At 43.2% G+C, this 14,470-nt stretch overlaps 1 protein-coding gene across 2 annotated transcripts in view; it reads right to left on the bottom strand.

Annotated features, from left to right (window-relative positions):
- The window catches only part of LOC141265265 (acyl-CoA dehydrogenase family member 11-like), a 103,041-nt gene that overhangs the window by 69,601 nt on the left and 18,970 nt on the right, over positions 1–14,470 (bottom strand). For both annotated transcript variants that reach the window (XM_073678114.1, XM_073678113.1), the window contains exons 5-6: positions 7,869–8,033; positions 4,106–4,253 (exon numbers count right to left, since the gene is read on the bottom strand). In XM_073678114.1, the coding sequence (XP_073534215.1) occupies positions 4,106–4,253; positions 7,869–8,033 (313 nt within the window). The remainder of the gene's footprint in view (positions 1–4,105; positions 4,254–7,868; positions 8,034–14,470) is intronic.

Here is a 14,470-nt window from a genome sequence, read left to right as displayed (position 1 = left end):
ATCCAGCGCTGCATGAAGCATGTAATCCGCCACAACTGCTATCTGAACTGTTTGGTCCGACAGTTCAGGGGCAGAAGCTTGGAGGCCAGTTTGTAGATTTTTTGCCCAAGCCAGTATGGCCTTGGCTGCCCAGACTGAAGCGAACGCGGGGGCTAGGGAGGCCCCTGTGGTTTTGCAAATTGAGCGAGCCATACTTTCTACCTGCCTGTCTGCTGCATCCCTAAGGGTTGAGCTATCTGGCAGTGAAAGAAGTGTCTGTGCTGCCAGCCTGGAGACTGGGGAGTCCACTGCTGGTGGGTCTGCCCATTCTTTGGTGGTTTCCTTTGGAAAGGGGTAACGGGCCTCCAGAAACTTGCGATTGTTAAGCTTCTTGTGAGGCTGTGAGAATTGTTTTGTGAGGATAGATTTAAATTCTGGATGATCCAAGAAAACCTTAGGTGGTTTCAGAGCTCCTTCAAATGAAATCTTATTTTGTGGTGCGTCCGGGATCGGATCACAGATGTCCAGCACCCGATGTATGGACGAGATTATGTCCTCAACTAGCGCTGCATTGCTAGGTGGGATTGGAGTTAGGGATCCATCAGTTTCCTTGTCTCAGTCAGAATTGCAGACGCCTTCTGACTCCTGTGTATCACTAAGGTGTCTCCTAGGAGACCCAGAAAGGGGGATTTCTCTGGACGGAGATTGGTGCGGAGAAATATAATGTCTGTCCCTGGTAGGGGACTGTGTAGATGACCTGTGAATACGGTATCTCTCCCTAGACCGGGATGACCGTGTGCTATGGGATGCCGCAGATGAGTGTGACCTATGGGTGCGCTTGCGTCCTGACCTTGACATGGATGTGCCTGGGTCAGTATGTGACTGAGTCCGGCTTTCCCTTTGTTGGGTAGCATTCATAGCCGAGGTATGGCTTTGCAGAGCCTGAAGCAATTTGGAGGTCATGTTATCTATGGACTGTGTCATAGATTGTGACATTTGAGTGACCCATTCCGGCGTAGCATTAGATACTGAAGGGTTGGTAGGGGCTAATTGGGACTCCGGCACAGTAGTCCGAGTACAATCCTTGCAATGCGGATATGTGCTGCCGCTGGGAAGAGCATTACTGCGGGCTGTACAGAAAGTGTAAAAGCAGTCCTGCCTGGTTTTCTTAGACTTTGAGCCCGGCATAGTGCACCTGGAGTGGCTATGCAAGGGGGCTAACTGTGTAGAGGAGGATACAGAGTAATAAAATTCACAGCTGAGGTAACTCAGACTGTGAACTTACCCCACCAATGTGCCCCTGTGAACAGCACTGAAGGTGCCTGGTCCTGTGCCTCCCCGGAGACTTGGCTGGCCTGTGAATGTCCTGCAGCTTATGATGGCCGCCGTAGCTCTTCTCCTGCTTGCAGAGATGAAGGAGAAGGGGGGGCGGAGCGCTGCAAGGGCGGCAGTTGCTATGGAGATGGGCGCCCTGCAGCCTAGATCCGCCCCCTGTCTGACACCGCAGTGAGTAAAAATCGTCATCCGGGGGGCGGAAAATGGGCGCCGTGTAAATTTATCTTCTATGCCCAAAATGGCGGTGGGGACATAAGTGGAAGGGGGTCTCTGAAAAGAGTCCCCCTTAGGCGCTTAAGATGAAAAGCTGCCGCAGGTGCAGAGCCTGTGAAGGCCTGTGCCTGTGTGTGCCATGGCTGCCTGCACTACAGGGTCCCGCAGTCAAGCTGGGGTTCCTGTATTGCTGCTGGTCCTCGGCTGCGGTGTGCTGGCTGGTGAGAGCTGCAGATGCTGCCGTCCAGGCCCTACCTGATGGTGTCTCAACCTAATACCCCAAGGGGGGATTAGGGAGGGTGCCGCTGTGACCTGTCAGGGGGCTTTGTCCTCGCCTCAACTTCGGACCAAGACCGAGGGAACTGGGGAAGGAGGGGGGTTCTCAACTTCAAGCCTGACCCGAGGGGCCGGAGAAGGAGCAGCATGGTGGCTAAGTAATCTCTCAACTTCAACTGTGCACCCCATAGTAGGGGGCAGAGGAAGGAGCCATGCCGGGGGTCTCTTAAGAGACCCTCTTTTCTTCATCTGTAATCCCGTGCTGAAGCGAGGGACGAGTGAAGGTCTGAGGTGTGCCTCCTTGCGACACTAAGCAAAAACTAGAGCAGGCTGATGCCGTCCGGGAGTGTATACTGCGGAGGAGGAGCCACGCTTAATCTTTTTCAGATAAGCATAGTGTCGCCTCCTAGTGGACAGCAGCATAACACCCAAGGTCCTGTGTCCCCCAATGAGGCGACAGAGTAATGCTGTAAATTTATGCAAGTACAATGCCTGTTTATGCCGAAATGCCTGTACAATTTATGCAAGTCATCCACAATCCAATATAATAAATTCGGAACCAGTAAACAAAAAACTGGAGTAATTACGTTTTCCAAGATTAAATTCACCCACTGCAATACCCATAGTAGTGTCTAGGGCTAACAAGATCTAACCTGGAGAATTAGGTTCACTGCCATTTTTTTTTTTTTTTTAAGTGAATGTTTTCAATAATTCTCTTCATTAAAGAGTTCTGCCATGACTTGTTTTTCATTTTTTTTTATTAATGGCCTATCTGATAGGTGTGGGTATGACCACTGGTACTTCCAACGATCAGCTGTTACCAGTGCTGGCTGGAAGTTCTCGGATGCTGCCGAAGCACAACAGCACCATCATTTTTATAGAGTCTGTGGCCGGCTACTGCATATCCACCCCCTATTCAAATGAGGATAGGCCATCAATAAAGTAGTGAACAATCTCCAATTTATTTATTTTACAGAGCCATTAATCAGAGACAATATCATTTCTAGTGAGAATTCAAAAAATTATATTCCATCCCATGGATGTGTAAACCGCAAGTTACAGCCATTGTCATTTAAACATTCCATACGGTGTTGTACGCTCAATATTTAATATCATCTAGGAGTTTTTAGGATTCTCTACTTTATGGGAAGTCCATTTATGTGGCATGTTCACATTGACACTGCTGTTATTTCTATGGAAACCTAACACCTTGTCATTTTATATAAAATGAGATTTTGTAGACCGTTTCCCCTTCACCCTCATTTTGCACTTGCACTTATTACTCTATGCTATACAAAGCCTTTGGGTAGAGGGTTTCATATGATATTTTGCTTTCAATATATAATCTTCAGTACACAGACTTTGTACTGGCCATGAATGTTGCCTCCTTTTCTGATATTTTTTTCAGAAACTTTGGCTCAGTGTTGCCCCCACGTATTGTCAATTTTAATATTTATTCAATTAAATTATATTTTTATACACTAGATAAGGAAGCCTTCTTTCTGATACGAGGGAGCCAAGTCATCTTGCAAACAACCCAAGGGACATTTGGCACCAAATTAAGTAAACTGAATGAGCTTGAAAGCCTCTACCCTGGATGGATCCAACAAATAGAAAATTTCATATTATTTAGAAAAAGCTGGGAGGTTCTTTTCTTCATGTAAAAAATGCTTTTTCCACAATATTTGCCTACTCTTTCATTTTGACATTTTGGCGACTTTTGAACTAATTTCTAACTTCTAGAACAGTATCATTCCCAGGTGTAACAATGCTACTCAATTGGGAGCGATGTGACGTATCACAGGAACCGTTTCTATTTAAAAGTCCGGCTGGTTTATTTCAGTCTTCATAAACCACATCACAGGAAAACTTAAAAATACAACCCTTGTCCAGCACAAAGTGAAAAATAAATCAAAAGTCCATACAATAGCACAGGTTGGCCTGCTTGGCTTAGGAGTCCAGCTTCCTAGTCCTTTAGTGAAGGCACTCAACCCAGGAGATCTACACACCTCTATACACAGAACCATGTGCGAGATAAGCAGGTTCCATTTTACAATGTGAACTACACCCAGGGATGGAGATATGGTGAGCAGCCGTCCCACCCTAACTCTTAACCCCTCTTAGTACTAGGTGTACTAGAGCATTACTCTAGGATTTACATCACAGAGGACATCAATCTCTGTGATACATATCTTGCATCCACTATGTGTCCGGTCAAAGGTTAAAGAAAAAAAAAAGGGGGGAGGGAGCAATATATTGCAGATCTAAATTTATGTCGTGTACCCTCAATAAGAATACCCACCTTCAACATCAGTAAAGGATTTGTTACTATGGTTTCCAAGAAACTGGACACCGCGAGGCCAAAAATACAGTGAGGTAAAGTAAGCCAAGTCAGACGTAGCATGTCCAATGGTGGAGAGTTCCCAATCAAGGACAGCAATTACACGGGCCTGGAGAGAAGTATTTAAAGGGTTATTCTCATTAGAATGAATGACTAAAATTGTAAAGTGTTATTAAAAAAAAGTAACTTTGCAATTTACATGTTATTGAAAATCTTCTTCATTCTTGAGAATGAAAGGATTTTTAGTTTATCGTTTACTGCTCTTGCCTAGGATACCAGCCATCTCTGCAGTCTAACAGCAGTGGTCGAATGTGCATAGTTCTTATAAGGTCTTTCTAATAGCGCTCCTAAGCATTGCTTTGAAGCTGACAGATTAGCTTCAGTGCCACTGCATCCCTCTGATGCTGTAGAGGCAATGCTGCCTTTGATCTCAGCATCGGAGAGTGTAAGGTTCAGGCCAGCAGTGCAATGATGATCTGAACTGTCAGTCAAAAAAGCACCACCTACCAGCAAAGAAGAAGGAGTAGCTCAAAGGGACAACATACCGTATTTTTCAGACTATAAGACGCACCGGACTATAAGAAGCACCTAAGCTTTAGAGGAGGAAAAAAAAAATTGAAGCAAAAAATGAGGTCATGACTCATTGTTATGGGGTGGGGATCTGCTGCTGAAACTGTTATAGGGGTAAAGTCCTACAATTCTGTACTAATATCCCCCATCCTGGTGTATATATGTGCCCCCCATCCTGATTTTTTATATATTATATATATATATATATATATATATATATATATATATATATATATATATATATATATATATATATATATATATATATATACACACATATATACACACACACACATATACATATATACATATATATATATATATATATATATATATATATATATATATATATATATATATATATATATATATATATATATATATATATATATATATATATATATACACACACACATACACAGTGCCTACAAGTAGTATTCAACCCCCTGCAGATTTAGCTGGTTTGATAAGATGCAAATAAGTTAGAGCCTTCAAACTGCGAACGTGAGTAGGTTTTATGAACAGAAGCATAAATCTTACAAACCAAAAAGTTATGTTGCTCAGTTGAATTTTATTAAATTTTAAACATAAAAGTGTGGGTCAATTATTATACAACCCCTATGTTTAATATTTTGTGGAATAACCCTTGTTTGCAATTACAGCTAATAATCGTCTTTTATAAGACCTGATCAGGCCGGCACAGGTCTGTGGAGTTATCTTGGCCCACTCCTCCATGCAGATCTTCTCCAAGTTATCTAGGTTCTTTGGGTGTCTCATGTGGACTTTATTCTTGAGCTCCTTCCACAAGTTTTCAATTGGGTTAAGGTCAGGAGACTGACTAGGCCACTCCAACACCTTGACTTTTTCCCTCTTGAACCAGGCCTTGGTTTTCTTGGCTGTGTGCTTTGTGTCGTTGTCTTGTTGGAAGATGAAATTACGACCCATCTTAAGATCCTTGATGGAGGAGCGGAGGTTCTTGGCCAAAATCTCCAGGTAGGCCGTGCTATCCATCTTCCCATGGATGCGGACCAGATGGCCAGGCCCCTTGGCTGAGAAACAGCCCCACAGCATGATGCTGCCACCACCATGCTTGACTGTAGGGATGGTATTCTTGGGGTCGTATGCAGTGCCATCCAGTCTCCAAACGTCACGTGTGTGGTTGGCACCAAAGATCTCGATCTTGGTCTCATCAGACCATAGAACCTTGAACCAGTCTGTCTCAGAGTCCTCCAAGTGATCATGAGCAAACTGTAGACGAGCCTTGACATGACGCTTTGAAAGTAAAGGTACCATACAGGCTCGTCTGGAACGGAGACCATTGCGGTGGAGTACGTTACTTATGGTATTGACTGAAACCAATGTCCCCACTGCCATGAGTTCTTCCCGGAGCTCCTTCCTTGTTGTCCTTGGGTTAGCCTTGACTCTTCGGACAAGCCTGGCCTCGGCACGGGAGGACACTTTCAAAGGCTGTCCAGGCCGTGGAAGGCTAACAGTAGTTCCATAAGCCTTCCACTTACGGATGATGCTCCCAACAGTGGAGACAGGTAGGCCCAACTCCTTGGAAAGGGTTTTGTACCCCTTGCCAGCCTTGTGACCCTCCACGATCTTGTCTCTGATGGCCTTGGAATGCTCCTTTGTCTTTCCCATGTTGACCATGTCCGAGTGCTGTTCACAAGTTTGGGGAGGGTCTTAAATAGTCAGAAAAGGCTGGCAAAAGAGATCTTTAATCCACACATGTGAAGCTCATTATTCTTGGTGCCTGAATTACTTCTTAATACTTTAGGGGGACCAAACAGAATTCTTGTGGTTTGAGGGGTTGAATAATAAATGACACTCTGAATTAACTTTTAACGTTTTAAAAAAACAAAAAAACAAAAAACAAAAACAAAATTTGCTGCAGTGCATTTCCCACTTCCAGGCTGATCTACAGTACAAATGTCACAATGCCAAGTTAATTCCGCATGTGTCAACCAGCTAAATCTGCAGGGGGTTGAATACTACTTGTAGGCACTGTATATATATATATATAAATAATCGGCATCCTGGTATACACGACCCCCTCCTCCCCATCTTGGTATACATGGTCCCTTCCTCCCTTCCTGGTATACATGGACTCCTCAGCCCCACCCTGGTATACATGGACCCCTCCTCCCCATCCTGGTATACATGGCCCCCCACATGCTGCACACATAAAAAAAAATAAACAATTCTACTTACCTTCCCTCTGCTCCCTTGCAGCGTCCTGTTCTGATGCCAGCAGCTGATCTCAGCTTGTAAGCAGTGTATGATGACATCACTGCCATGCGCTCCCACACGCTCAGGTCAGCTGCCGGAATTTTCACTGCTCCTCACGCCGGGTCTATAGGCATGAAGAGAAGTGAATATTCATTTTCTTTAATAGCGGGCACAGTGTTAGCCGCAGCTGCGGCACCTGCTCGGTGATCACGTGTGCTCGCTGTTAAAGAGAATGAATATTCACTGCTCTCCACTCCCATGGGTGTGGAGAGTAGTGAACATTCATTCTCTTTAATAGCGGGCACACGTGATCACTGAGAAGCTGTAGGAGCCGCGGCTGTGGCTAACCGTGTGATTGCTATTAAAGAAAATGAATATTCACTGGTCTCCACGCCCATAGTCCCTGCCATCTCTCGGAACCTGCTTCAGTGCAGAGGTGGGTGGGACTATGGGCGTGGGGAGCAGTGAATATTAATTTTCCTTATCAGCGGGCACAGTATTAGCTGCAGCAGCCGGCTACAGCCTCTGTGACCCATTCCTCTGCCGCTAAATCCCCCATCCACAGCCACAGCAGGTACATCTGGACTATAACACGAACCCCCAACATTCCTCCAAAATTTTGGAAGAAAAAAGTGCATCCTATAGTCCAAAAAATACGGTAAATAAAACCTACAATCAAATGTTACAGAGCCACACGCAGAATTCTGTTCTGTATTGCATTATATCTGAAAGGACAATCCCAACATCACAGCTAAAATCCCAAATTACACTGCACTATGTATGTATATAAAACTTGGTGATAGTTTCTAAGCACTGCAATCCAATCCTAGAGAGCAATGCTTTGATATGCCCCATGAAAATGGACATTACAGAGCTGTAGCTTTGCAACACATGCACAAAAAAAAAAACACAACCCTACCTCTGTTTGGTGGAAAATAACATTATCGATCCTGAAATCTCCATGGATCAGCGTTTCATCATGGTCATCGCTTGGCACATTTTTAATTAACCAGTCTGCCAGTTGGTTCATTGCGGGTATATCCTTATGTGCTGCCCTTTCATATTGCTTCTTCCATGTAGTGACCTGTCAATTATATAGATAATTTCGCATAGTTTTTAAATATAAAACAACATAACAGGTTCAATGACCTATGCAAACCTGGCTAATTGCTCGTAGGTTTTGGCCAGAGTGTCTAATTAGTCAAGAGACTTCAGCACCAGTCTCTTTAACTGCTGTAAATATATATTCTAACAGTCTTTTCAGTAGGACTATCAGCTGTGTATCCACCTGACTTCTGTCCCAACCCCATTTATAAGGCAAGAAATCCCACTTATTAAACCTGACAGGGCACACCTGTGAAGTGAAAACCATTTCCGGTGACTACCTCTTGAAGCTCATCAAGAGAATGCCAAGAGTGTGCAAAGCAGTCACCAAAGCAAAAGGTGGCTACTTTGAAGAACCTAGAATATAAGACATATTTTCAGTTGTTTCACACTTTTTTGTTAAGTATATAATTCCACATGTGTTAATTCATAGTTTTGATGTCTTCAGTGTGAATTTACAATTTTCAAAGTCATGAAAATGCAGAAAAATCTTTAAATGAGAAGGTGTGTCCAAACTTTTGGTCTGTACTGTATAATATATATATATATATATATAATAAAAAAAAGCATTCTAGAATTGGTACTTTTTTATTGGCTAACCAGGAACATTGTATTTGCAAGCTTTCAGAGCATAGAGGCTCCTTCATCAGGCAATTTTACAAGTGAATGACTGAGACAAGAGCCCAACATTTAAAAAATTTTTCAACTGGTCATTTGTGCATGGGAAAGATGGGATGATGCCTCCTAATGTTATAACCTTATAACAACAATAATAATTTTCAGACATTAATCGGCATTGGAAAAGTGAAAAGAGCGGCATTTCCACATGGGGATGTTTGGTATCTAAATGTAATATCCAGAACGCTTCTCACAGCATAAGGTGTTTTTGCCAAATACCTCCTCTAGGGAAATATGGCACTCTTTCTATACCGAAGAGTTTAAAGTGCGTTGAATCACCACTATGCATGGGAACAAAATTTTTACCAGAGCACCAGAGTACAATCCATTTTTTCTAGCGATACATCCTACGCATTGTACTTTACATAAATCACAGAAAATAGAATATACTACATGGTGGATATCAAAGTTAATGAAATCTTGACTATAATGAACATCTCCTTGAGAAGAGTGAAAGCTTTTTGTTTTGTCCGCAGCAAAGGAATACATGTTACATTGGTTTCCATTACACTTGAAAAAACCTTTGGGTTTTAACCAACAGTTTTTTTTGGTCGGACTTTGGAACAGGAGAAAGCATGTTGCACAAGGTTCGGACTCTTTTGCCACAAACCTGCAGCCCTGAGATATGATTTTTCTAAATGTGTCGTCTTGGTTGATGACTGGAAGAATTTTTTGGATAATATTTTTGACTTGATTATATTGTAGGCTGTAGGATGTGGAAAAAGTAACAGATGCGTCATTATTCATATTTGGTGGAATATTTTTTCTTATTAGATAGTTGATTTCTTGTTTTGTTTTTTACTTTGGTGAATGCACCTTGAATCAACTGACTTCCATATCCCCTTTCTCGCAATCTGTTATGTACAACATTACTCTCCGCAAGGAAGCGGTTGTCATCTGAACAAGTGTGTCGGGCACGTAACATTTCTCCATAGGGGATAGCCCTAGTAGTATGTTTGGGGTGACAGCTTGTCGATTGGAGAATAGTATTGCCTGATATACTTTTTCCGGTACAAAGATGTATGTACATGAACGGCAATGCAATCTCCTTAGAGGGAAAATGTCCAGAAATTAGATTTGATTGGAAAGTGGATCAGCCACGAACTTCAAATTGCATGTGTTATCATTTAGATATAGAACAAATTCAGAGAATTCCAATGTGCTTCCCACCCACACCAGGAGGAGGTCACCCACATAGCGACCATACCACCTGATGTGGGTGGAGAAAGGGCTGTCAGGGTGAAAAATTAATTTCTCTTCCCACCAAGCCATAAACAGTATGGCCAGGGAAGGGTAGAATTTAGCACCCATTGGTGCTCCAACTATTTGTAAAAAAAAAAAAAAATGTAGAATTGTACATGAAATAGTTGTGCTTTCTCGATATCACCCTTGCGGTGGATCCGGATGGTCGAATCCAGACAGATGTATATAGGAAGCCTACTGCAACAAATTCCCTGATACATGCCTCTTCGGCTCATGATTATTCCACCTTTAGAGCCGTCCCAGTTGGACAGTTCCTCAGGATGAGGCGCATCTGCTCTACTAATTCGTATTTTGAGAAACAGGCTACAGATCTTGCTGATCGCTTTAAACAACGTGGTTATAGCAACCGATGTATTCGCCGTGGCTATAAGAGGGCCCGCAGCACACCCAGGGACCATCTTATTCATCCCTCCCCGGTGCCTAGCCATGGGACATCTGAGAGGATCCGCTACATATCCACATTCAACCATGAGTGGGGAGCTATGCGGCGGATCCTCTCTCGACATTGGAGTATACTTCACACGGAGCCCTCAAACAAATCGGTCGTACTGGTGGAGGGAAAATCCATGTGTGTGTTTTAGGTAAACCATGGAATATTGGTATTACGGGTTTCTGGATTCAACTGGGTAATATGTTGGATTTTTAATTTGGAACGAAACATCACCATCACTAATACCATTCAGATTACCAATTTCTGCCTCTAGTTGCTGGCAACATAACAAAACAGTTTTTTCTGAAAAGAAAAATCACAGAATTCATTAGTATTATGTGACATTTCAGAAGCTTCATGTGCATCAAAATCATCCTTGAAGAAATGTTTTTTTACAGTTAAATTACGGAGAAATGTATTCACATCCTGTAAGGTGAGAAATAAATCAAAATTCTGGCTGGGGGCAAAATTCAAACCCCTGGCCACAACATCAATCTGATCCGTAGACAGTATAGTTGGTGTTAGAATCAAAACACTGTCAAGATGTTGAGTTGTTAGATGGAAACGTTTCTTCCCCCTGGGAGGATTTCTTCTGGGCATGCTTTCTCCGTGCTCTCCTCCCTCCTCCTCCTCTGACATTTTTTGACAAATTTTTGGAACTGATTTCATGTCACTTGGGGTCTGAATTAGATGCATCTGAAAAGCTGTCAGATTCATATTCAGATGATGAGAAGGATACATGTCTCTCTGACTTATAGCACTATGTTTTTTCATGATGGATTTAGTGCTGCCAGAAGGAAGAGTGGACTTGTGATTCCAATTATACACCATTATTTTTGTAATCCATCAAATCTCTGTTAAATTTAGATTTTTTTGGTTTTAGTGATGGATTCTTCCAATTTCTTGAGATTTACTTTAAGTTTTTGGTTAAGCATTGTGTATTCTGGATTATTAGCATGTGTCTTTAGAGATACATCCACATTGTTCATTTCTTCTGTATATTGCTTGGTGGGAGGAGAAATTCATTTTTCACCCTGATAGCCCCTTTCCACCCACATCAGGTGGTATGGTCGCTATGTGGGCGACCTCCTCCTGGTGTGGGTGGGAAGCACATTGGAATTCTCTGAATTTGTTCTATATCTAAATGATAACACATGCAATTTGAAGTTCACGGCTGATCCACTTTCCAATCAAATCTCATTTCTGGACATTTGCGGGCCCCATCCTCTCAGAAGGGTCGCTGATTCAGGATGACTTGGGCGGTGGTGGCGGCAGGAGTGAGGCGATGTTGCGGGCCCCGTCCTCAGAAGAAGTCGGAAGTGAGTGTAGGTTCCCTCTCCCGTACATAGCACTGTGGTGGGCATTTTCCCTATGTACGGAAGAGGGAACCTACACTCACCGCCGACTTCTTCTGAGGACAGGACCCGCGGCATCGCCCCAATCCCACCGCCACCACCGCCGAAGTGATCCTGAATCAGCGACTCTTCTGAGAGGACGGGGCCCGCAGCATCGCCCCAATCCCACCTCCACCACCACCCAAGTCATACTAAATCAGCGATCCTTCTGAGAGGACGGGGCCCGCAGCATTGCCCGACTTCTGCCGCAGCCAACCTCCTGTATCTGTGACCCTGGCTCCTGTGACGCCTGCTCCACCACCACCGTCTCCCTCAGGTAAAACGGCGCACCATTTAATTTAAAAAAAAAAAACATTTTTTCCTATTTTGCACCCAAAATTTGGGGTGCGTCTTATAATCCGCAAAATACGGTATACATATATTCATTGCTTATGTTTTGCATTTCATTGCATTTTCTGTGTTCTTGCACACCTGCTAATTACACGTTATTTTCAGCCTCTCTGTGATTGGCTGTGTGTAGCTTAAAACAGGACCATTATCATTTCATTACTATGCTATGATTAAGGACATCTAAGACGCCGGAAAAGCATCAGTTTGTTATCTTTGTATGTTGGGTATTATGGTAGAATTAAAATACTGCTTTTATTTTACCTGTGGAAGTTCCGCTCTTTTCACTTTTCCACTGTTGCTGAGCCACACCAGCTGGAGTCATGGCACCCACTGGTTTTTCGCCCATGGATTTCCAACTCACAAAGTATGGTAAGCTCTGATTCCTTTTAGCTACATTAATCTGCACCGTCCCCATTGGGGCTCACAATCTACATTCCCTATCAGTATTTCTTAGCTTATCTTTAAGATTTTTGTTACAAATGGAAAGGTGGTGGAAATGATGGCTTAATGGGCATTTACACTGCAAGATAATCGTGAACAAGCATTGTTAAAAATGCGCCTTTCAATATTTGGCAGCCGGTTTATACAGCAAGATATCACCCGATGAACGAGCAAAAATACTTATTTCACTTATTTATCAGGTGAAATTATTTTTTTTAAAAAACACAGCCTAAAATTTGTTATTAGACTTACCGGTAATTGTATTTCCAGGAGTCCACCCTGACAGCAACATGGAGGATGTCCTTCTTATCCTTTCAGGGACAGGAAACACTGAGAGGTTAAAAGCCCTCCCCTCCCACCACCACTCATGTGTCTTTCTAAGTACCACACCAGGATGGATGCAACATTTATTAATCTCTACATACCAATGTTACTTCACATTGCACAGAAATAATCAAGGGAGGGAAACTAACTGTGCTGTCAGGATGGACTCCTGGAAATACAATTACCGGTAAATCTAATTACCGCTTTCCAGGACGTCCCCCGGACAGCACCATGGAGAATACCAAAGTATTGCCCTAGGGTGGGACTACCGCGTGGAGAACTTTAATACCAAATGCCATTCTTTGCCCCACTAGTACATCTAGCTTATAGTGTTTGGAAAATGTAATCAAACTCGACCATGTCACGGCTGTGCATATCTGTTCTATCAAGACCCCCCCTTCTCTGGCCATGACGTGAAGACTGATTGAGTTGAACAGACTTTCAATCCTTCCTGTGTAAGCGAGGCCTATCGTGGACCTAATCCATCTTGTGATCATTTTCTTAGATGCTTTTTTCCCTTTATTTTTACCCCTATACTGTATAAACAGGTTGTGATCCTGCCTCAAGTCCCGGGTGGCCCCTAGATAACAGATGACTGTCTACCTGACATCCAGGGAATAGAAAAAACGGGCTGATTTTTAGGACACCCTCCTGATTTACGTATGTTTCTTGTAGACACTAACTTAGGTAGAAAGGCCGGATCGTACCTAAGCAGTATCCTGTCCTCATAGATCTGTAAATATGGATCTTCAATGGATAATGCCTGTAACTCTCCCACCCTCTTAGCGGTGGGGATAGCCACCAAGAAAGCTGTTTTAAAGGTAAGCCTGCTGATGTTCAATTCACTGGCTGGCTCATATGGGTATTGGCATAGGGCGTTAAGAACTAGATTAAGATCCCAAGGTGGGACTGATTTCTTTACTCAAGGCTTTAGTCTCTGAACTGCCCTAGAAAACCTACTGTAGCTATGCAGGGATGAGAGGCTAGGTGGATGTCAAAAAACATGTTTAGGGCTGAAATCTGGACTCTCAGTGTACTTTGTCTCAATCCTTTGTTGAACCCCGCCTGCAAAAAAACTAAGATTTTAGGAATATTAGGGTTCGAGGTATCTACTGCTGAATCCCCACATTCTAAAAGACAACCTCTTCCAGATTTTCCTATATATAGCTGAGGTAACCAATTTTCGACTCGCCTGTAAAGTTATTATTACTTGATCTGATAGCCCCCGGGACCTCAAGATCTGCATCTCAGGATCCATGCCGAAAGATGTAATCTGTCCACATTCTGGTACAAGGCTGGTCCCTGGTGAAGAAGATTCTTCCTTAAGAGGAGAAATATGGGTTCTTCCAGGCCCATATTGGCCAATAGAGGAAACCAGATCCTCTTTTGCCTAAAGGGAACTATCAGGATTATTTTTACCTGATCCTCCTACACCTTTCTTAGAACCCTTGGAATTAAGGGTAGTGGAGGGAAGGCATATGAAAGGTCCTTGGTCCATACTTGAGATAGCGCATCAATTCCCACAGGGTTGTCCCG

Source organism: Phyllobates terribilis, unplaced genomic scaffold (assembly GCF_046119375.1).
Source record: "Phyllobates terribilis strain yellow unplaced genomic scaffold, ASM4611937v1 Scaffold_4__5_contigs__length_816908805, whole genome shotgun sequence".
Taxonomy (NCBI): Eukaryota; Metazoa; Chordata; class Amphibia; order Anura; family Dendrobatidae; genus Phyllobates; species Phyllobates terribilis.
The sequence above is the reverse complement of the archived record's forward strand: the minus strand, read 5'-3'. Positions and strand labels throughout refer to the sequence as shown.